This window comes from Anas platyrhynchos, chromosome 3 (genome assembly GCF_047663525.1).
Source record: "Anas platyrhynchos isolate ZD024472 breed Pekin duck chromosome 3, IASCAAS_PekinDuck_T2T, whole genome shotgun sequence".
Classification (NCBI taxonomy): Eukaryota; Metazoa; Chordata; class Aves; order Anseriformes; family Anatidae; genus Anas; species Anas platyrhynchos.
Genome location: NC_092589.1, coordinates 41914814 through 41940070, shown reverse-complemented (window position 1 = coordinate 41940070; position 25257 = coordinate 41914814). Strand labels below are relative to the sequence as shown.

General features: G+C 38.1%; 1 protein-coding gene across 1 annotated transcript in view; it reads right to left on the bottom strand.

The window, feature by feature from the left end:
- The window catches only part of HAAO (3-hydroxyanthranilate 3,4-dioxygenase), a 33797-nt gene that overhangs the window by 3473 nt on the left and 5067 nt on the right, over positions 1 to 25257 (bottom strand). The window contains exons 3-7 of the mRNA XM_005015290.6: positions 17779 to 17862; positions 16038 to 16144; positions 13081 to 13170; positions 12284 to 12327; positions 906 to 1051 (exon numbers count right to left, since the gene is read on the bottom strand). Of these exons, the coding sequence (XP_005015347.1) occupies positions 906 to 1051; positions 12284 to 12327; positions 13081 to 13170; positions 16038 to 16144; positions 17779 to 17862 (471 nt within the window). The remainder of the gene's footprint in view (positions 1 to 905; positions 1052 to 12283; positions 12328 to 13080; positions 13171 to 16037; positions 16145 to 17778; positions 17863 to 25257) is intronic.

Sequence of the window (25257 nt, the reverse complement as noted above, 5' to 3'; positions counted from 1 at the left end):
ACTCCTTATGCTCTTCTGCATCCTCACTTATCTACTCCTTCTGCCTCCTCCCACTCTCTGCTTTGCATCTATATCCTTCCTGCTTCTGTTCTTGGAACAGGCGCTTCTTCCTCATGAACTCAGGGCCCTGTCAAGAGTATGTTGAAGTCAAAAAGATACTTCCATTACCATTAAAAAGGCTGTAGACCAGACCTTATTTTTCTCATTATCTGCCCTTTTTGTGTTCTTCCTGACAGTCCCACGCTCTCTGTCACTCTGCTGTCAAACCGTATTGGATTCTTCAGAATACGACTCCAAGTAACCCAGGGAGAAAATATGTTTTGTAAACCATCGCGCATGCAGCACAGACATCACATGGTAACAGCTTCATTTACACTCAAGCTGGACTGTGTTTGACAAGGCTGAGAAGTGCAGTGCTCTAGCACGACCCAAGCTCTCTGGGGCTGTCCAGGTCTCTGTTTCCATTTTATGTAGATTAAGAAGGAAAAAAAAAAGTGTATTTACACATTTGAATTAGATTTGGCACCAAGAGTGCTGTACAAACATATATGGAAGCTGAACACACTTGTGAGCAGTGATAGCATCTTGCTGGTATTTCTGATGTGGGAAATAAGGGGGCGGGGGAGCTGTTTTAATCTTAAAGGAAGTGAGTGGAAATAAGGTTCAGGTTGATTCTGCAAATAGAAGTATCTGAGACAGGAGTCCCCTGCCCTAGGCACATTGGATCAGTGGCCAAAGGTGGGCATTTCCAAGGGGCAGGGCAGGCTATGACTGAATTGCTTTTTTAAGGGTGCATGATTTTCTCAGCAGATAGGATTGCAAGGCCTGGATTCGTTCACTCTGAATATGAGGCACCTATTATCTGTACCTTTAAAAATCTCTTTCATAGAAATTAAACCACCTACCTCTGTTTCGAAGTTATCTCCAAAGATACTCAAAGATTGCTTCTGTTTTATTTCTCTGCGATGATCTTTCAACCAGCCTTGGAAGGAAAATGGCTCCATAACACAAGCGGAATTCAGTGGGAAAGGCGTTTCTTTCAGGAGTTCATCTGTAAATGCAGCAGAGGACTATCAGTGGCATTTCCCTTGAGCTTTGCAAACTTTTTACAGTTGCTTACAGCTTGAAGAGTTCGATTCACAGGCATTACCTAGGTAAAAGTCAATGACCATATAGCACCGTTTGCTATTACAGTTATCACGATGTAGCACTTGAGGTTAAGATGCGTCTTACTTGCCTGTCTTGGTGAAGTTGCTTCCCTGAAGCTGTTGTCAGAATTGTGCATCCAGGCTTCTTAAAAACATGTTCAAACAGTATGTGACAGACTAGATAGTCCTTCTGGACATGCTCTTTGCTCTCTTTCAGACCAGCCTGTGCCTTTGTAAAAACTGATGTATTGTTCCTGAGCCTTTTCTGAGCAACCCCTGGCACATCCCCATAGAATGAGAATGAGACCCCCTGAACCACCTTCCTCTCTTTTACGTAGTCAGTATTGGCCTTTGTGCTTCTTCTCCCCTGTGTGCTAAAAACACTGGCCACAATGAAGCAACCTGGTTATCACAACGCTAAATAGAATATAGAGGCTTTTCTTGTGGTGCTCCTGGATTTGTAGGTGGATTTAATTTCCAGTCATTCTCCTTCATAACTGATTTACTTTAAAATAGCTGGAGGACTGAATGCAGTTTCACTGTAGCTAGTAAAATTCAAAGCTTGTGCTCTGTGTTGCTGTGAGTTGGTAAATGACTAAAGTTAATTTTGTCTAGCAGTGAAGTTCAAAGACAGGGTAATCATCTTGGGGATCCTAGGTAGCTGGTTCAGAGAAGCCACAGGGGAATGCCTCTAGAACAATTTCATGTCAGGATGCCAACTAGATGAAGGAAAAACTCACCATATGTCTGTCTCCCAAAGGCATTGAGCTAATAAACTCACAGCCAAATTCTAGTTACAACCCAAGGAAGAGTAGGTTTTATCAAGTATTATGGTACTCCTTAGGCAGAATTCCTCTGGTTCTTTTCTAAAGCCACATTTCATGGCTCTGCAGTGTTCTGAAAGCATTACAGCAGTTTTTCATGGAAGGCCATTTCAAATGCAGGTTTTGAACAGTGTGAGAAGGTGGTCAGTGCATCCAGGGCTTGGCAGTATCCTGCATAAGCTGCTGCTATTTGATGGATCATAGTATGTACCAAATATCAACATTTATCTTCAGAAACTCTGGATGAGATGTTAACTCTTGTGGAAACAGGTTTTGTCATTAGAATAAATTCTCTTTAAAAAAAAAAAAAAAAGAAACTTTACATTAGATTTATTCTAATCTGGGCCTGGAAACATTAACAGGAGCTAGTCTAAACACCGTTTTATTGTTTTATGACACTACAAAGCAGCATTACGATCATTGCTTGGTGTTTTTTTTCACACTGCAATACTTCTGATTTTATTTCTCAGGTTCTTTGAACTTGCTTTGGAGGTATTTATAAACACTTGTAGACTTTGTCCTTAAATTATAGATACATCCAACTATAGCCATTGCAATTTATTTTTTTTTTTGGTTAGGGAGAGATACAAAATAAATATGTAAAATGTCATGATGATTCATAATCACACACAGAAGAAAAAAAATCAGGATATTTTATCAAAAGTTACTCAGAGCAATTAGGATTCGAATAGCTTTTAAAATATTTCAGTAATAGTAGCAATCTTCACTTTCTAAAGTAATATGAAGATAGAGATTTTTCTATTATCAGACTAAAACAGGTCACTTGAAATTAGAAAAGCCTTTTGTAATACAAGACAGGCGTTGGTAGGGCTTTAGTAAAAAAAAAATGATAGTATTTTGTAATACATATACATGTTTGTGTATATATGTATGTATAGACATTTTTCATCTCTTACTCTATCACATGCTGTATTTGCCTATATCTACATCTCTCTCTACATATATCTCTATATGTAGAGATATATATCTCTATATATCTCATATATCTATATCTCCCTACATCTCTCTCTCTTTCTTTCTGTATATGTATATATATATGTAGGGAGAGATGTATACACACACACCAAGATGCCATGACAATCCTGCTCAGCTCACGGGGTTACACCTTGTTCAAGAATTCCAGCATCAGGCCAACATCAGTTCTGGCTTCACATGCTGGAGAGTAGACAGGCACTGTGAAGTTTTCTGCAAGTAGAACTATAAATGCTTCCAATGATTTATAAGGAATTTGGGGTTAAAAAAAATAATAATAATAAAAAATCTGTTTGTGTTCTGAGCAAGAAGCAACACAAATCTAACAACAAAAATTAATTATCAATTTCTTAGTTGGTATCTTAACTTCTGTCACTTATTCATAGTAAGCATGATTTTGCTAGTTTTCCTCTTTCTAGTGATCAGCTCCTGATCAACAGGATACAGATGTCCCATTACACAGGGCTATAGGAAAGCAATCTTCTCATACTTAGGGTCAAGGCAGAGTGTAAACACAACCTGTGTTGTTTTTTTGTTGTTTGTTTTTGTTTTTTTAAGAGCCCACACATTGCAAGTAGAGCTTCATTTCAAGTGAAGCCCTGAAGAACTTTCAGTCAGTCTTCTGACATTTTCTTGTCAGTGGGCCCTAGTTTGTGATGGTGTTTGAGCTTATTCCTCAAAAATTCAGATGTGTTAACAATACTTGGCCAGTAGTAGGACTATGACTTCTGAAAACAGAATCTGGATGAAGTCAATGTTTGGTGTAAGCCATTATGATGATTCTCTTGCCTGTTATTCCAGAAAAAATAGGAGAGCACTGTGATGATGAAGTATATGACACGATGCATCTGACATTGTTAATGGCCTGCTTGACTGAGTCCTCATGTAAAGTCCTCATCTTCAGATTATCCCTTGAAGCTGAAAGCTGCATGTGCACTGATTCCTGTGAACTTGAGCTAATAAAATGCAATGAGGAGGATCCAGTACTTTGCAATCTCACATATATTGGGATTGAAGCCTGGTGCTTCCAAAGGAACTGAGTGTTTCTTATCAGCCCAATGACTTATATTTAGTTACTGTTGTATATATTTCTGCTTAGCCTGTATATTGGCTTTCAGTAGCAGGACATGTGAATTGGTGTGTTTCTGGATTTATTACTTCATATTAGATGTAGAGCTTAGGGATATGGTTTAGTGGGGACTGTTAGCATTAGGTCAGAGGTTGGACTCGATGATCTTGAGGTCTCTTCCAACCTAGAAATTCTGTGATTCTGTGATATTAACGCTGTGAAACAAGGAGACCTTAGTGATAATAAGGGTATTTTTATATAAAAATAAAATATGCTAGAAATAAAAAAAAAATGCTAGAATTGACATCTTACGTTTTGCTAAGCTAGTCAGCTGAAAGCCTTGTGTATTTATCTCCAAGTGATGTATCACTAAGTGGAATATCAAATCTAATATGTTCCTACATGTTGTACTGTTCAGGAGATCCATTTAAATAGTTCAATAGTTAAGTCCATTTTTGGAGTTCATTACTATTAAATATTCATACCCCAGCAATGCGTTCTTTGTGGTTTTTATAGCTCTTTCCAGCTTTAAATTAGAATGTGATGATATCATGTTAAGCTGAAAAATACATCATGTTTACGGAATGAATTTATAAATATTTTAAAACAGAAAATTACAGTTTTCATTGGATGTTGATTTCAGTTAAACAATAGAGACTCTATTGAGACCGAGAATATGAAGTTGTGGGGAAAAAAAGAAAAGGACAGAGAGCATGCAAGAAAACTGCCGGTGCTTGTACAGCTTGTTCCAGTCTCAGCTTTCCAACATGTATGGTCCCAGGGTTTGTGAGCACAACCTTGACAGAGACAGTCTAAGGGAGAGCTGGGGACTTGTTGGGATTACTGTTTTTCTGATAGTAATAAAGAGGATTGCCACTGGCTACTGGGTAGATGTATGTGCACTTGCTTACCCCAGGCTTGCATACTACTTGGGGCTACTTGGGAGCTTTCCCCTACTCCAGTGATATACCTAAACTTTCTTGTCAAGCATCATCTCATTCTCCCAGAGTGTTTCTTAAGCTCTACTAACCCTGAGCCCTTATCATAGCTCTCTTGCGAACCTTGTTTTTTTAAGATTTGTTGCAAAGGAAAAAAAGCAATAAAGTCTATAAAATAAAATACATTGAAATAGTGTCAACTATGAAACTGATTACGTTGGCTTTATGAAAAACTGTATTTTTTCAGTGACATGCCATTCTTCACTTCTAGGCAGCACAGTCTAGATGGAAAAATCATTGACTCTTTAAATCACCTGGTATGTTCTTACTAATTGAGAAAGGCCCTCCATCCTGAGTGACGGTGCTGCCTTAGAAACAACCCATCTCTGCACACTGTGGGCCCATCTCTGAGCAAGGACACGAGAAATTCCCTTACAAATAGTGTCTCCTTCTGTAAAAGAGGTAGGCATCCTTATCCAAAGAGGAACACTTAGATCCTCTTTGTTTTGTTCTTATCCTTTAAAAAGCATAAAAATGGCCCATGATAGGGATAAGGAGTTATTTTAGAACTGTGTATTAATTTATTTTTATCTACTTTATAAGTATCCCTTCCATTTCTTAATACTATATTAAAATTAATAGTTCTGACATGACAGTTTTTCAGATTTTAATCTTAAATTGCCATTGGTGGCAATAATTTATACACTGGGATGTTATTCCCAACATGCCTACCTAATTCCTTTGAAAAGTCAGCTTCATTCTCAGTGCTAACAGAAATGTTGATAAGACTAGTAGGAGTTTAATAGCTCTGAAAATCAAATCAGTTAGAACCTGTGGACTGAGCATGTGGGCATAATTTTAGGCACCTGTGTTTAAAACAAACAAACAAAACAAACAAAAAAAACAACAAAAACAAACAAAAAAAAACAACAACAAAACAAACAAACAAACAAAAAAACATATAGTTAACTCATTCCATATAAAAATCCAGAATGAAAGCACTGATGATGACTGATTACATAGGAGGTTAGTTAGTTCATTTTGGTGTTGCTGAGTGTAGATGCAGAAAAATTTAGCTGAAAATTCAGCACTCACATGGTGTAATCATACCTTTCCCTGTGTAACTGTATTTGTTTTTGTAGTGTACCCTGAGAGTTGGCACGACTGCTAATATATGACTCGTCCATGTAATTATTTCTGGGCACATTTTTCCTTGTGTCATTAAATCTATGTTAGAAACTAAACAATTTTTTTTCTAATTGAAACAGGAGTTTGATGTGTAAAGCTTTGAAAAATATTTTTGTAATAAATAAATATTGTATCTTCAAAAGGAGACATCACCAGCCAGGAGGAAGGGAGTAAATTAGAACAACAAAAATGTAGGATTTAGGCCATATTTCTGTTTAAAGGCTTGTCACGATCTAGCTGGGTCATTGTAATTAAGAATGCTAAACTGTATTGAGATATACTGGCTAGGGTTCCAAGTACAATCCTAAAATCGGGAATCTTACCTTTTGTTTCTGAATCGGCCTTTTATATGACTGTGGGCATTTCATTAATTGTCTTTGTGTGTAACTCCCTCCATAGAAGAGGAAGGCCTGTGAGACTTCACTACATTTGTGAGATAAGGCTTTTTACAGCACATGTGAGTTATTATTACTAAATAGCCTTAGAAACACAAGTGAAAATGTCAGACTGACACTATAAGTGAGTATTCTGATTCAGATGTTACCATCTGGGGGACACTTAAGAACATGAGGATAAAAAGAAGCTACCTTATTAGAGAAGATGTACCTGCTGTGAAACTGCTCTGAGCTTTAAAAATATTATTTATATATTTACTAGAGTCTGAACAGAAAGGAAAACAATTTTATATGGTGTTTCTTTCAATTTCCATGATGGGTTTATTATATACATTATGTACTTAAAGGTCAGCAGCGGCTTGCTTCCCACCGTGAAGCATTGGGATAGATCTCAGAGAATACAGTTTATGTTCTGCCTTTCTTTGAGGAGGCTCAGCTGAGACTATTGTAGGAGATGCACTCTTCTTCCCAGAGATTTTTTTTTTGTTGTTGTTGTTTGATGACTACTGTCATTAGCGGTTCTGGGTCCCTAATGAACTGCTTGGAGTGCTCCTGGCTCCAGGGAACATGCAGCCAGTAGGCCTGGCCTTTGGATGATATCAGGTTTGGGATTGAAGAGTTTAGCAGAAATTGTGATATGACAAATTATAGCAGTGAGTGTATTCGAGACATTGTAAAGGTATTTTATTAAGAATTACTAACTTAGGTTGGTTGTGGCCTATCTGGTTTGTCCGAACTTTTCATCTACAGTATTAGCTATATACTCACTGGGTGTATATATATCTGTGTGGTATAACGAGTAGTTAAATATGAAGGAAAAGGAAATGGATGAAGCCAGTGAGAGGCTGCGTGGTTATATAGGACTGTAGGAGTATATTAGATGATTCTAGTCCCTTCTTTGACTTAGGCAGCTGTTGCTGTTCAGGTGGGCTTCAGGAGAGAGATGAACGTGACTTGGGAATTTCTTACAGTTTCTTGTGCAATTTTGGTGGGTCTAGGCAGTTCAAAATTATTGACTATTTTTGTCAGCTTGAATACCATTCCATCCTGGAGATCTCCTGCTGGCTGTTTGCAAAATACATTCCCAAAAGAAACACTTCTTAATGTCTAAACGCTCATATGCTTGTTGTTTTAATACAAGTATGCGAATCAGAAAGAAGTCATGTATTGTAGAAGACAAGTAGTAATCTAGATATGTTGGAAGTACTTAAAAGATGAGCGAAAAGAGAATCAGATATTCAGTTTTCTAAGCTAAGTTTTCTAGCAAATGAGACTTATTTCCAAAATGTTTGTTCTTATTGAAAAAAAAAATAAAACATATCTTTAGAATTATTTCATTGTACCTTCAACAGAAAAATAAATATTTATATAGTTATATTAAATTCAAAACAATGACCATACATTTGCAATTTTGTAAATGAAGACAGAATTTCTTCCTTTCCCTCTTCTTCCATTACATTTCATGTAAAAAGCTTGGATTATTTCAGTGAGTACTAGCAAGGTAAACTTTTAAACTTCTGAGTACTTTTGTGAACAAAGTTCAGCCATTACTGTTTTTTAGAACAGTTTGTGTCTGTCTGAACTGTATTTAAATGTCCCTCATCCTCACTATGAAATTGCGATGAAATAGAAACTGTGAGAGGAGAGCCTTGCTTCCACGCTGGTTCAACCAAAACTGGCAAGAGTTGTTTTGATAACTGTCATTCCTGATGTCAAACTTTGTGTAAAGGAAAACAAACAGGCAAACATACCTCGAGTGATCCATGTTTAGCCTGTGTCCTAAATGCATTCATCCTTACTGATAAAGGAAGGGAGATGTTTTCTCAGGCCTTATCTCTATACAAAGGAGGTTAATAATTTGGAAAAAACAGTTCCACAGAAAGTGCCTCAGATAAGGACTGCATGTAATGTGTGTTTCTGATTGATTGTACTTGAATGTACTTGAGTCACTCTTCTAAAAATGTGTCTTTTTAATAGCTATTGCTGCCTCTTTGTATATTCTGAGTACCCTGGTTTATGGGACTTGCCCTCATGTTGGCCGAGACAGAAAGCATAAATAAATCAAGAAGTCTGGACTTAGATTTTTTTTTTTGGTGGTGGTTCTCCTTTTTTTTTTTTTTTTTATTTGTTATTTTTTAGAAGGCAATTGAAGCTTGATTGATTCCATTTATAGCTTTCCTGTATGAGTGAGCTGCAATCAAGGTTTTCTTTGAAGATGTTTTTCATCCCTTTCTCTCACAAAAGGGGAGGCAATAGTTCAGATTTATGTAGAGATGAACCTGAGAGTGCTTCAGCTGGCACTTTAAAACTAAAGGGATTCTGGATTTTCAGAAGAGAAACTAAAAGAGGCTGGAATCCAGCTCTCTGCATAGACCAACTTAAATTTTGTTAAAACATGTCTTGAGTGAAACATAATGAGACACTGGTGGTTGCTTGTTAAATATTACAAGTGTTATGCTGATTGTTAAATTCTGCTTCTTTGGGAAAAAAGAAAGAGAGAGGGGAAGAGGGAGAGGGGGAGAAGGAGAGATGATCAAGACAAGAGAGAGAAGAAAGAGGAAAAGAAGGAATGGGAGAATGCTTAAAGGGGGAGAGAGCAAGCAAGCGAGAGTGTGAGAAGGGGGGACGGAGAGGAGGAGGAGAAAGAGGGAAGCTGAGAGAGATGGGGAAAAGGAGAAGAGAGGAGGAAAGAGAGAGGCAAGTGAGAAAATGAGCACGTGCATGGAAGGAGGAGAAAGAGGATGCAAGCAAAAGAGAATGCAGGAGAGAGAAAGAGAGCAAGCAGGAAAGAACAAACAAAAGCAAGAGAGTGAGAACAGGGAGGTCAAGGAGAGGGTGTGTGAGAAAGTAAGAGGGCAAGAGCATGCAAGAAAGAGGGAAGCCAAGAGAGAATGAGAGAATGTGAGAAAGGGAGAGGAAGGAGAGAGTGAGAACGGAAGAAAGCTAGCAAGAAAGAGAAGCAAGCAAGAAGTGGAGAAAAAGTGCATGACTGAGAAAGAAAGTTTTTAGTTTTTCTGCTTGCTTGCTTGTTTCTCACAAGTCTCACAGCTGCTACCTTAAAATTCTGTAACTGACAATCTGGGGTCTTTTTGTCATGTACAAGACACCACTGAGACTTTCATCATCTTATTGTCAATGAGTATCGAAAATTGCAAAACCTGAGCTGTTTGGTAGGCTGAAGTCCTGACATTGAAGTTCGTTGACTCACTTTTTGAGTCAACACTCACTTAGCAATAGTTAAGCCACAACCATTTCAAATAGTTGTTGTCTTGACTTGAAGGCTAATCCAAGGGAAGAAACTATTCAGGGGGAAAAGATGTATTGAGCTCTGAGCAAAACAGGTACCTTTATTGCTTTACTGTTTTCTTTTTTGTTGTTGTTTTTCCTCTTGAAAGAAACAATAGTGGTTTTTTTCAGCTTTAATTAAAGTCTCATGGCTTTTGGCTTTTGCACAGCTTTTGAATAACTTACAAGGAAAGGACTTTATTGGATTTATCAATAAAAATTTCTCAGAGTTCTGTGTTTTAAAAAAAAGACAGGAATATAATAACTTCCGATTGACTGTCAGGTCTATTCTTTAGCTCTAATCTTCTGCAAAAATATTGACAATATAAATCTTTAATATTTTTTTTTCTGCTTTGATATTTAATAATTGGTTTCTGTCATAAGCTCTTACTTCATACTAGTGAGGCACACTTACTGGAAATCACCGTATTGAACAAGATACTATGTGTGAGGATTTTTTTTTATTATTATAGCAGCATCTAGAGGCTTCATCTGAAATTATACTTCCTGTGCTAGACATCGTGAAGACGATGAGAGATAGTAGCTGCCCTAACACACACCCCCTCAAAAAAAAAGTGGGGGGGGAAGAGAAATATAAGGGAATTATTTGCCTCTTGGAATAGTAAGGCATGTCATATGGGTCATCTAGATCTGAGTGCTAATTTAATGCATTAACCAAGATCACTACTACCTGGACAAGCTTGAGAAGTGTGCCCATGTGAACCTAATGAAGTTCAACAAGGTCAAGTGGAAGGTGCTGCACCTGGCCTGGGGCAATCCCAGACATGAGCACAAACTGGGAGAATTCATTCAGAGAAAGACTTGGAGGATCTGGTGGACAAAAAGCTCCACATGATCCAGAAGCGAGCACTTGGAGCCCCAATCGCCAACTGCATCGTGGGCTGCATCAACTGAGGAGTGGCCAGCAGGGCGAGGGAGGGGATTGTCCCCCTCTGCTCTGCCCTTGTGAGGCCCCACTTGGAATGCTGCATCCAGCCCTGAGGTCCCCAGCACAAGGAAAGATGTGGATCTGTTAGAGAGGGTCCAGAGGAGGCCACAAAGGTGATCAGAAGGCTGGAGCACCTCTCCTATGAAGAAAGGCTGAAAGAGCTGGGGATGTTCTGCTTGAAGAGAAGAAGGCTCCAGGGAGACCTCATTGCAGTATTTCAGTGCTTAAGGAGGACTTATAAAAAAGATGGAGAGCAACTTTTTACTCAGACAGAGAAGGATAGTACAAGGAGTAATGGCTTTAAACTAAAAGAGGGTAAATTCAGATTATATGTTAGGAGGAAATTCTTCACTTAGAGGGTGGTGAGGCACTGGCACAGACTGCCCAAAGAAACTGTGGATGCCCCATCCCTGGAGGTGCTCAAGGCTGGGCTGGATGGAGCTTTGGGCAGCCTGGTCTGGTGGGAGGTGTCCCTGCCCATGGCAGGGGTATGGAACTGGGTTGGTTTTAATGTCCCTTCCAACCAAAGCTGTTCTGTGATTCAGGCTGGTGTGATAATAGCCTTTTGGAAGACTGGAAAAGCCCAAAGTAAAAGAGAAGCTTTTTCATGGTGCATATAGACAGAGAGAAGTAAGATCATGGAGACAACAAGACTTTCTCTTTTAAGAAACACAGAGACTTTTTGGAGAAGCACGTTTCCTTGTCAAGGACACAATGCTGAAAGCTGCTTCAGCTGCAGTCTTTCAGGCAGGTTTTTGTCTGGTTTACTGTTCCCTAAGTGCAGGGACTTGCAGGGTTGCTATCCCATATACAGGACTCTTCTGTGAATTTTTCATTGTGGTCAGGATTATTACCCATCACCATCCACATTCTAGGTCTCTGCCCAACAAACTCAAGAGTGCAGTTATGACTGGAGTGTGTTCTCCAGTGTGGAAGTTGCAGTTGCTATCCAAAAATAGATGCAAAATAAAAATAGGGCAAGACAGCATGGAAATGAAATATTAAATGAATCAGACACTACATGAACTAAAAGCATGTGTCTTTCCATGGGCATCTTTGTTTCCTAAGTTAGTTATAGGTAAATAGTTGTACAATTATAGGTAAAGGAGAACAAGTAGCTGTATAGCAACTATAGTAGCTATAGATCAACTCACTAAAACCTCATTCTTCACAGTCAGACGACTTTTTCTTAATATAAGACTGGAATGGCATGCAAGAAAAATACAGATACTGAGGTTTCACACTGTAGAGTTAACTGATAGGTCATTGTGACATCCTCAAGCGAACAGACAGGATTTTGGATTTTTCTTTTTGGTAATCATGTATATGGATTTTATTTGTGGTTGGGATAATGAAAGGAAGTACTTCCCCAAATTTTCATTTACATAATCACAAAGAAAGAAAAACAGAAACTTAGTCATTTTATGTGGACAGAATCCTTGTTGTTCAATCAGATATAATAATTGTTCTAATTCTGAAATTAAATTACCGTACCTGGATTTGGTTTTCCAGTTTTATACTGCCTTGAATTGAAGAACCTGAAATAATAAACATTAAGCAACAGTAAGAATTTATGTTCATGTTTTGTAGGTTAACAGAGATTAGGCAGTAATGTTAAGAATAGCTGTGCTAGATCCTCAGCTACTGTCGGATGTATTCAACAGGGCTACCCCTATTTTGTTGACAGAGAGTTTGGCTGAAAATCCTCAAAAATTCATGCCACTAAAAAATTTCCTATTCTGGTGTTTATACTGATTTTGATTTCACTTGCTTGCTGCTTGTACAAGTTTACTTGGACCATAGTTCACCTTTAGCAAACATTTCACAAATCAATAAGTTAATTGATGACATTCACACATTTCCTGGAAAGCAGCTGCTTTTTACAATATCTAACAAATTTGCCACAGTCCTGATTATCGATGAATAATATGGATTAACAGTATTTAAACTAGGACAAGCAATAAGAGCGAAAAGCTCTAAGGCAGCTTAGAGTTTTACCTAATTAACATCAATTTAGTGTTAAATTTTCATTCAGTTCTTGTATTTAGCAAAAATGTATGTTCCAATTTTCAGCGGGTGACGCCTTTTTTTTTTTTTTTTTTTTTTAATCTGATTTAACGATTTTAGGGTATACAAGATGCAATTAAAGATCTACAGAGCAGTAATTAACTTTTAACAAATCAATGAAAAATACAGCATAAATAGAAAATGGAGTATATAAATCACAGGCTGATAAAGATCCATTAGATCATTTCAAATGTCTTTTAAAATTTACACAGAAAAAGGCTTACTCTTGAATTATTGGTGTAAGTTGAGTGCCAAGATCTTCACAGTGAAACCACTTTTCAAATAGGACATTAGTTGATTCTTCAACATAATATCTGACAAAGTAAAAACATTATTCATTTTTTTTTATTAACTAACAGATCATGCATTCTTTTTGATAAAATATCTACTTGATGTGTGTAAGTGTGTATTATTCTCAAGCATGGTGTATTTTATTCTGAAGTGTGGTTATTTAGGGAAGCTTTATTTTTCCCTGATTAGCTGACTGGTGAGGTGCTTAAATTTCTGTCAAGGGCCTAGTAGTTCTGCTGATCAACTTTTGCATAAGTTACCAAATTCCTTTCACAAACTTTCTAGATTTAATCCTAGAAATTGTTTTGTGCCATAACTCTTTGGGACCAATAAACCCCACTTTGGGTATAGTTTCTACAAAAACACCTGTCCCCAGATACAGTTTCCAGTAACTGCTTCCAAGCAGCTGTTAGATAAATGTTCATTTCTAAGAGAGTCCTCTTGCTTATTGCTCATGCATGGGCAGATAAGAATACAAGACAGATTATGGATTTGTTTGAAAAAATTTGGCTGCATAAATTTGGAGAGTGTTGTTTAGCTTGTCAATCTGCAAAGTCACTTTGTGTTTTACTTGCATTATGTTGTCTTAATGAATAAATAAATTGTGCTGAGATCAACAGGACAAAGTAGCTGTTGTCTCTGGGATGACAAAAATAGAAGTTACCTACAGGTTAAAAAAGAACAACTACATGGCAATGGAGAGATATTCCAGTACAGTCACTCATAATGACAAGTGATTGTAAATAGGACCTGTGTCCTTTGGGTTAAAATGACTGGAATTCAGGTTTAAAGGGGTAAACAAGGCTTATATAATTATACTTGACATGTATGTGTATTTGTGTATTCATGTTTGTCTTATATATCCATATTAGTATTGTCCAGAAACTTTCTAAGAGCTCTGCACTTCTTCCAGTTTTGGAAAAAGAGGGTACTGGGAAGAGGGTAACATTATTAATGCCTACAACATAAGAAAAGCTGTGCTGTGAACACAAATGTTGGTTACCTGAGAATCCACATAGAAGGGAAATGTTACAAATGCCTCTGTTGGGAAAAGGCTTTGGAAGGAATATGCACCTTGCTAGGCATTAAAGAAAGAATACAATCTAAAAACTAAAATCGAACTTAGTTGGCTTAGTTTGCCATAGGATTAAGTTTTGCTAGTGCACTTTTATTATAATACAAAGCATGTAATTGTTACTTAGGTTGAAACACTGAAGCAGGCTCTTTTTATTTCACTTGCACAATAATCAGCATGCTGGTGGCTCTGATTTATGACTGAAGCTTGTAGGCATGGTAAATAATGTAATGGTAATATAACATTAGACCTTGAGTCTGCATACTTCAAGGCAATCTTTGCTGCAGGTGGGTGGAAGTGAGAAGCTTGACAAGAACAGAAGTTCTAGTTGTAAATCCCATCTCCCAGGAACATGCATAGAGCCAGTGTTGCTTCAAAAGTACAACATGATTGTTCACTTCCCAAACTTCAGGCATCTTTGTTTGTGTCAGTGTGAAACCCTGGCCACTAAACACCTCTAAGTGATTTATTTTCAGGTATTTGATTAGATATTTTTAATTAAGAGTGTGTTTTGTTAATCCAATTATTTTTTCCACCTGCAAACCATATGGTAGCTTCTGATTAGTTTAAATTCTCACCCAAAGCATGACTATGTCAAAGTGCAAATCCCTATATCTACCTGGGGTTCCTTGTAAAGCCATTCAGTATCTTTGTAACTCATGGCATCTACAAGCTTCGTGTATAAGGTAGGTTATTCTATCTGAAGTTACCTACAGCTACTTATGTTCTTTTATTACAAGTGAACATCATTTTCTGAATCACTAGCCAATCGTTTCTAACTCAGAATATCATTTTAATAATGCTAGTGCTCAGGATTTATGGACCTGCTATGAAAATAAAATTATTTTTAAAAAGTGCATAGATAAACACTGCTTCATGTTAAGTGGATTTGTCTTCAGCTTCAAATCCATTCAGGTGACTTTCTGAATTATCCTCCTCTTAATTTCCTATTTTTTTCTCTAGAGTTTTTTGAACAGCGTGTGTTTGTGTATATATATATATTTCTAGCTCATACATTCAAAATTCCCCTTATTCGATATGGCCCATGCAACAATCAAAACTACAGACAAAAGGATAAAAACAGTACATTACAGATATTACTGCAATTTTAAATCTTTATAAACAATGTGAGTAGCTGTGAAATCACTTTGGTCAGCTGTATCCAGTTAAAACCAAACCAGCTTTTCTAACTTGGCTATCACTGCTGTGACTTGCCTTCTTAGACTTATGAATTCTGCAAGGCTACAGAACAAAGCTCAGTCTTGCTCCCACTAGAATAGAAAATAAATCTCTCATTTATTTGCCTTATGAGAACAATGTCTTCAATAAAACCTAGGCAGAGGTGTTTACAATGTAGGGGGGATAGCGTTAAGAAAATTGTCTTTTGTTTCTAGCTACCCACACACTTGCCAGGAAAGCTCTTCTTTATCTTTTTGTTTTCAGTGCCTACCAAGGAATTAATGTTCTACTTGCCAGAACTGATATGAAAATCTCTTTTGATTTGTGCTGTTACAAAACTCTGAGATTTTAAACTTAAGGTGATATTCATAGGTGATCTATAAGTTGATAGCTCTAACCACAGGACATGTTGTGAAAACATTTCAATGTGTTCCTTGCTAGACTAAACTAAATGCTAAATGAGATCTCTGTTTGTGTGTAGATAAATGCATGTGTGGACAAAACTAGTAAAAAAAAAAAAAATTGTCAGGGTGGATCTATTGAATTACTGCAAATGTATAATACAGTATTGTATTGACATGAGAGATTAATTCCATATTATGAATCCTAACAGAATAGCCAACAGTTATACTTCACCTGAGCCCATCAATTTCTGTCTTTAATCTTTCCCTCTCGATCACGAGACCCACGGTGTCTGTGTATCTCTGAGGAGAATGAGGTATCCTAGCAGGTAGGAGAAACATCTGTTCAGACAAAGAAATGGGAAAGCATCAGTGGTGGGAGGATTTTTGTTTTGCATATCATCCTTCTCCTGTCGCCAGCCTGCAAAGTCCTCTGTTCACTGTCCCCACATTCCCCCTGCTCCTTGTTGATCTCTGCTGCTCCCTTGCAGCTGCATTCAATTTGGTACCAACAGTCAAGCAGATGCTGCATTTTGCTTTCTCAATGAATGATGACCATTGATTCAGTGATCAGCATTGCCTTTACTGCAATCCTCCCAGATTGATCATCATCGCTAGACACACATAAAATGAAAATCTAACCAGTTACTCTATCTGGAATCTACATGTATAAATTTACTGCAATTTCTCAGTAGCAGAAATGGAAATAAAAAGTGAGTTCGTTGTCAGCTCAAGAAGATTTCTAATGTAATCATCCATGTGTGTCCCTCCAACACAGTGAGACCTGTGATTGTGTGATGAGGAGAATTCTCCAGAATTAACAAATATAAGGAACTGTGACAGAGAATGGGCAACATTTGGTTGGGAGAAGCCTATTACTGAAGCCTGAAAATAAATTTTCTTCTAGCAGCTATTTGACTATGTAGGAAGGTGGTGGTAAGCGTGTGATGTTTTGGAGTGTTACAGATTTCATAGCTGAGTTTGGGCGTGTCATTGCAACTTCTCTGTCTGCAGGACAGAGCGAATGATAGTGCCTTAGTAGGACTGGTGCTGGTCTTCCCTCTGTGGACATCTTGTGTTCCTTTTCATTAATGCTCTGGTATGTGCCCAGATCTCAGGTGTAGAATCTATTACCAGACTGTCCCCATCTACAGGTTTGAAAGTTTAGATCTGTTTCTTAATTGAAAAGGTCACAATACTTCTTCTAGTGACTAAGCTGTTGGGTCTAATACATGTCCTTCCCTTTAAAGACTGACCCCATTAGATCTAATATTTGATCCTCTCAAAGACTGAGAGCAGTTCAAGCTTTTGACAATGATAATGAGCAGCAGTAGTGGCACATCTATTAACTTGTAGTAACAGCAAGTAAAACACCTAGTCACAAGCTCATTAACAGCATCGAAATCTGTGCTTTAGTAAATCTGCTACTACATGGAAAAACATCTGAATGACGGTGGATACATTTTGTCCATAAATTGCTCTTTAAAAACTGTTCTGGTATTATGATGGTTGTGAAAACTAGCTGTGACAACTAAAGAAGGCTGAAAATAGCTGAATTTCTTAACTTCTAACATTCTAAGCAGTTTATTTAATGTGGTGTTTGGGTGGGTGGGCAGTATTTACCTGACAGTGTGTAAGTAAGACTGATTCACTTGAATTCATGTGGCTGATTCTATGCCATGAAGGGGAGTAAGAACTCCTTTCAGTATTTTCTTGGCTGTCTGAATGGATATCCCAAGAACCCGCAGATTTTTATCTCTTACTGAAATTGTGAAATGTTGGACAGAGTATTGTCGTTTGCTGTTAATTACATAGAATTTGTTACAGTGCATTCAAGCACTTATTTGTTTTTTTTTTTTTTATAATCCTGATGCCATTTCTTACACAGCAGCGATAAATTAATCTTGATATACTTCATAAAATATTAATTTAGCACACATACGTACAACAATAACAGAAAAACAATGGTGTTTTACCTCCCCTTCGCGGATGAAAATGTCTTTTTGCTTCCCATTTTCAATTATCTTTAAACACATGTCTCCTTTCACTTGGTAAAAGAGCTGAAGGAATGGGAAAATAACAATAGGTCAACTGCTCCAAAACATTCTGTACTTCATATTCAGTTTTTAAAGAATATATGCACAAAAACATTCAATCTGTTTGCAAATACTTACAGCTTTTTTCTAACAATACGTAATAGACTTCCAACCTTCATTGCTTTTTAAAATTTTATGAAATATGTATTATTGCCATTATCTGCATACATATGACAGGCTGTACGAGAGATCTGTAATTGCTTGAAGAGCTCTTCCACAAACACATTGGAACCCTGCTCTATTGTCTTTAATCCTGGGGATTACACTTTGTAGGGCCAGGACTTTATGGTTGAGACATCTGTTAATTGTACTGCATATAAGGCTTCATTTCCGTTGTTTTTCAGCTCAGATGTATCAGGGTCTTCACTGTTCCATTCAGTCAGATTAAATGCCCCCTTTCCAAAAATGCTTCAGATATGTGAAGCTTTTTTTTAATTATTATTTTTTTTAATTTTAACAGAGCTTTTTCAAGTAGGAATAATTGCCCATTTAGAAGCTGTTCTGCTTTATTTCTGTGGTCACTCTGAAGCCCTGCAACAGCTGCTCCTCATCCTACTGTGTGTGTAAAAGGATTATATTCTAAGCTTACATAAGGACAGGGCTACTGAACCTGTAATTCTGCCTTCAGTGACCTTTCCACGGTTCTGATTTCAGAGTAGCTTTGTGAGGGCTCAGAGGTGTTCAGACCTGGCCTCGTGCTTCGTGGAAGAGCTGTGCTATGATCTGTAAGCAGGTCTGTCGTTGACCTGGAATAATGGGCACATTTTTACTCGTACCGTATAATGATGGGCAATAATACTTCAAAAAGTCAACTTTACCTTTCTCATTCTGCCTCTCTGCCCAATTTCTATATACTCTTCATATTCTGTCTGCCATAACTAGAAACCAAGCAGACTAATACATATAGTTGCTGAAATTCAGGTTAAAATTGCCTGAAATCTGAGTCAAAGTTAGAACTACAGTGGAAATTATTTTATCTGTAGCTATTCACTACAATTTTAACAAAATGGAAATAAAGTGCTCATGAAATATTAATAAGAGAAAAAAGAAACCACCCAAGTATTATGGAAACCCTGAAGCAAACATTTTCCATTAGAAAAGCTTAATCAAATTTTTAATTTATTAATTTTTAATTTATTTTTTTTTTTTCTGAAACAGTTCTTGATATATGGATTGATATATGTTTCAAAATCCAAGGAACACACTTGTGAACATAATAATAAATACACTACCAGGGGAATGAAACAGTAGAGAGAACTGAAGATGCACTGGAAAAAAGCTCATGCTGAGAGCTCTTACATGAGTGGAAAGCTCACCTTGTGCCAAGGAGATCGCCATGGCTAAATTAAACTCTTGTCTAGATGGCCACATTGCTAGGTTACTTATCCTCATTGTACTCCATTTTCCCATGTTCTTTTCATATCATTTTCTTGTGTGTTACTGAATGACTGTATAAATGCAATATTAGCCCTCATTACAGAGTGTGTCAGGCTCTTTGTACAATATAGTCGTTTGGGTGGAGAAACGATCTCTCCTCCATTTCAAAAAAGACCCATCTTATCTAAGAATATAAGGTTCTGACGGATTATCACACAGGCCATTGGTAATATGGCACAGGCAATGCAGAAATTGAAAGATCCTTTTGGAACTGATGACTTTTGGAGTGGTATCTTCCCTATAGCTACTGAGGGAACTGTTCCTAAATGCTTGCACAGACATGTTGATGATGCAAAGAACAACAGGAGGACAGTTTTGTGCTGCTTATGAGTACAGATTGCATGGATAAGCACCTTTCTGATAATGGAAGGCTGAGGAGAGGAAAGGAGCCTTTCAGCTCAACAGTAGAACAATCCAGACACAAGAAAAGATTCTTCACACAACACTGAGTTTTGAATTAAAATAATTATTTTGTAGTGGGAAAGGAGGAGGGAGGTAGGCTATGCATTGTTCCATCGCCAATAAATGTGTTTTTTGTTTGTTTGTTTGTTTTCCTGTCTGAACTTAAACACTACCTACCATTGTAAATTATGGTCTTTTTTTCTTTTTTTTTCTTTTTTTTTTTTTTTTTTTGTGAATGTCTGCATGCTTTAGGCTTCCATAAATCGTCTGATGTCACTGTGATGCATTAAAGTGGCAGTAATTACTGAATCTACTGATGTCCTTATATTATACCCTGAAATTTTATTGAGGAAACTGTCAAATGTTTAACATTTCTGTGAGTTATAGTCCATGCCTGTTTCATAGGACAGTTTGCCAATATAGTATTGTACTGTCATTTTACTGGGACTTTTTTTTTTTTTCTTCTTTTTTTTGCTCTTTCCTTTTTTTTTTTTTTTTTTTTTTTTTTTTTTTCAGTGCTGACCAAGCTTTGCATTCTGGGCAAATATAAGCTCTTCCTACATACCCCCCCACCCCCACCCCCCCACAAAAAAAAAAAGACATGAAGACACATGAGTAATGAAGTAGTGGTGAGTGTGTGGGTGCTTGATTGTGCTTCAAACTGGATAGCATTGTGTCAAACTGAGAGGAAAGGCAGCTGGATCAGTGCTGAATTTCTAACTGGTTTGCACAGGCCAAGTACAACACAAGATGTGCTCTAGGTGATCCTGCTTGGTAGGGGGGTGATGACGATCTTCAGAGGCCTCTTCCAACCTCAGCCATTCTGTGACTCTCTTTTATGCTCAGTAGTTCAGTGTATGGCTTGCTAATTTAGATCCACCTTTGACATCAAACTCTGCCCAGATATAGTAGCCCAGAGCTCTGTGAGTGCTCTTGTGGCTGACAACTTATTCATGGGACTCTAAAGAAATCTGCAGTTCGCACTATACTTTGATCGCTGATTTTGAAAGTGGAATTTAGGATTGCTTAGCCACGTCTGGGATGAGGTTCTGACTTGGCGTATCCTGGTTTGCATTGCACGTCAGATTGTTAAGTACTAAATTAATATGAAGAGCAAATCAAATTCTGATGTGGGAGTAAAGTCTGGGTGTTCTCCAGACTTCAGCAGTGACTGATCTACATGAGCACAGAAAAACAATTTTCTCCCTTACTCATCACAAGGCTTTTCAGCCATCAGAAGTCTGGAAGGCAGAGCAAACTGTTTGTTTTTTTTTCTCTGCTCATTTACATGTCACCTGTGAAACATGAATACTAGCCAAGACTCATCCTAACAATTTTATGCAGTAAACATATTTCTGAAGACACAATCTCTTTCTGATGCAAAGGGATCATCACTCTTATTGCTTTCTAATATGAGCTTTGTTTCTTATTAAAATATTCAGAGTTTTCATCAGATAAATGTGTTTTTAAAATATAAGGAGCAAAAAGATCTTGCTTGTTCTGCTGAGACTCATGTTCTCAGTTTAACTCGGGAGATAAGCACTGCAATACCACCTACTGGAACGATCGTCCTAGCCACTTTCCTCTCTCCTTAGGCATCCAGTATCCCCATACAATCTAAAGGGAGAATGAAGTTGCTAGGGGAGTTTCTCCAAAGCATGCTGCCTGGAGAGCAGCATAAGCTAGAAGAAGGGGTCAGGCTTCATTTAAGCAGATTTGTCGGAAACTGGAGCCAAATCCTACTTGTGGTGTGTATGTGAGGGGGAGAAAAAGAGAAATTGAAGCTCAGGCTAGGAAATGCAGACGAGCTGTGACAGATATGACTTGAAATCTTTATCGCTTTTCAGAGCACAACAACTGTATCCCAAACAGAAAGTGTAAATATGCTATACGAAGCTGAAGGGATTGGCCAAGCTGATCAGAGGAGAGAGGGTTTCTGTTCTGAAAATCCTCTGCAGGAGTGCAGTGTTAGGACTCTGACCTGGGGCTGCATCAGTTTGTAGCTGGCTGCATACATGGGAAACAACCTAGATGCCAAGAGCAGAAACTTCAGGCACTCATGCCACAATGAAAAGCAGGGCTTTTAACACCAAGTGCAGTATTGTGCCAATGCAAATGTGTTGCAGGTGGTAGATGAAAGGCTGATTTGAATTTCGCTGCATGGAACTGCGCTGTTATATGTAGACTCAACATCAGGTGTGAGGAGAATATGAATTGTTATGAAATTAAAGGCAGCTATTGGAGATTTGTTACGTTTAAGTGGTGGACTGAAATGGGTAAAGAGATGGGAGCCTAACTACTTTTCTGATCCTAGATTTAGCATATCTCACCTTCCCCCAAAGCAGCCCACACTGTGCAATAAATAAAATCTGAAACTGATTTTACTATAGTTAAGCTTTGTTATGATCATGGTTTTTATGTGTCATTAATGTCCTTTGAAGCAAACAGTTCCCTTCAGCTTTCACTTATCATATAACTTCGCAGAAATAAGGTGAATAAGATAAAAGAATAGCTTTTCCCCTACTCAGGCTTTGCAAGTAAGCAAAAATGCAGTAAATACACCGTGAATTTTGTGAGCTGTGTGAACAACTTAACTCTTCACGTCACAAATGCTATTGTATGATGAAAAGTTAAAGAAACCAAGTTATGTCTGGGATCTGAAAAACAGCTATGACCCTCAGCCATAAGGCACTGAGCATTGTCAGGACTGCCACACAATCCTTCTATACAAGCTTTTCATCAGTACTTCATGAAGGGTTTGTATAAAAAATTACAAAACTAGATATGTATATATAGCACAATCTATTTAGTGCATATTAAGAAAGTTTTGTCTGTGTAGCAATACAAATGTTTTCTCACAGCATTTTGCTGTTTTAACAGAAGATGTATGTCCTAAAGCAAATACAGGAAAAAGAATGACTATGACATAGTGATAAATTCAAGCCAAAGAATGCAAATAGCTTATCTCTTGTAAGGTGCAGCTTAATTTTGCCATTTATAAAATCTGTCTGATAGAAAACAATGTCCTGGGTTTGAGACAGTACTTTTCTGCAGAAGGCTGGCAAATAAGTAGTGTGTGGAAAATTAGGAAGGAGCAAGGTATCAAGCTACATATTTAGGAACCCCCTGCTAAGCAGGAAAAAAAATTGTGAAACTGGGCACTGTTTTAGTCTCCATGGATGTAGATTCCAAATCAAATCTCCAGACCTTCTCATAATTAGCCATCAGAACAGATTTTCCTGATACAGCTGCACACTAAAGGTGCCAGCAGGGAACAGTTTAGGACGAGGAGGATGCTCCTAAACCCTCATCTCTGCGTGTGAGCTGCTTCCTGCTGTGAACTATGGGCTGACAGCACATGTGCCATAGGACACAATATAAGCTGTGACTAATAACAGGCACAAAATCATGTCTGAACAAATACAAACAATCCTAAAGTTAACTTTCCTTTCTAAACCATTTTTTTTGTGGGTATCAGAATACTAGTAGAACAGTATCAGCTACATTTGCGAAAAGGACTGTGAGTTTTTGCATTCATGATTTGGTTAACAGTATGCCTCTATTTTGGGTTTCAAATTATCACTCAGAACTATAAAGGACCTGTTTTGAATGTTTGGGGTTTTTCTTTTTTTTCTCGTTTGTTTTGTTTTTTAATCCCAATCCCTATTTACGAATATGCCCTTTTACTAGGAAACTCTCTCACAATTTTTAAATGAAAAACATAGATTTAAAGGATTCATTAGATCACTAGAAGGTGCAAATGTATGAGCATCGTGAAAACAGCAACAACAAAAAAATGATGTAAATGATATTCATCTGACGTTTGTTTTATGGGAAGAAAAAAAGACAATTTTTTAAAATGCAACAGGATAGGAACTGCTCAGGGACCAAGAACAATCTAGCATAAACTGAGAGATGCAGGGAGATGCAAGATCATAAAAAAAATAAATATATTGTATTTATATACTTCATAGTTGGAAGGTATCCCTATCCGTAGGAGGGAGGTTGGAACTAGGTGATCTTTAAGGTCCCTTTCAACACAAACCAGTCTGTGATTCTGTGATATTTAGTACTTCAGCTTCAGTGCAGACTGTTATTCCAGTTAAACCTCAGCTTTTTTTTTTTTTTTTTCTCTGTTTTGCTCTTAGTATATACATCTTGGATGTTCTTCAGAGCAAGAAAATAAATTAATTATATAAGAACAATTTTGTTAAGTTGCAGGAAAAAATAATTTGGACTCATTCACTTCCATATCTGCCTTCATTTTATGCTTGGTAGAAACTTAATGTCACTGACAAAATTCACTTTGTTAATCTAACATATAACGCTTAAAAACATGCCGTATAGATGTGATATTCTTTTCAGTGCTTTCTGAGCAGTCATGCTACAGATGTGGTTAATCCTCTCCCAAGGATGCAATCATGTTGACAAAACCACACTTTGTTTTCCCCAACTAAGTATCTCTGGAATTTCCTTGTCAAATACGTGCTAGATGGTAAATTCTTCTGGTCAGTGACAACTGCTTCGTACTGCACTGCCCTGAGGTCTGTCCTCCCTGCTTCCCACCCTGAGGGACCTGCCAACACGGTGCAGCTGACAAAAAGGGATATCCTGAATGTGATGGGTAGCCTGGTACCTTATCAGCCATGGCTGTGCCCACAGCTGAGGGCAGGCTGTAAGACTCACGTTACAATTTTGATAGGTTTCCACCTTTTCTTCCGATATTCTATACTTGGCCTAACAGCTTCTCATTACTCAAAGCTTTGAGTTGCATGGCTTTGTTTTGATACAGAAGGTATGCAGAGAAGGGGACTGATTTGAAAAATACATGTATGGAGAGATTCTATTCTCATAGAACCATTGGATATCCTGAGCTGGAAAGAACCCACAAGGATCATGGAAACCAACTCATGGGTACACCCAGAGCTTTGTCTGAGAGCTTTGTCGAAATAGTTCTTGAACTCCGGCAGCTTGGTGCTGTGACCACTGCCCTGCGGAGCCTGTCCCAGTGCCCGAGCACCCTCTGGGTGCAGACCCTTTCCCTAACCCCCAGCCTGACCCTCCCCTGTCCCAGCTCCATGCCGTTCCCTCGGGTCCTGTCGCTGTCCCCAGAGAGGAGAGCTCAGCGCCTGCCCCTCCGCTCCCCCCGTGAGGGAGCTGCAGGCTGCCATGAGGCCTCCCCTCAGCCTGCTCTACTCTGGGCTGAACAAACCCAGGGGCCTCAGCCGCTCCTCATGCGTCTTCCCCTCCAGACCCTTCACCATCTTTACAGCCCTCCTTTGGATGCTCTCTAACAGTTTTATGTCCTTCTAGCATTGTGGGGCCCAAAGTGCAAATAGTACTTGAGGTGAGGCCACACCAGCACAGAGCAGAGCGGGACAATCCCTTCCCTGGACTGGCTGGCAGTGCTGTGCCTGATGCACGCCAGGGTATGGTTGGTTCTCCTGGTTGCCAGAGGACACACTGCTGGCTCATATTCAACTTGACAACAGTTAGAATCCCCAGATCTCTTTATTTCAG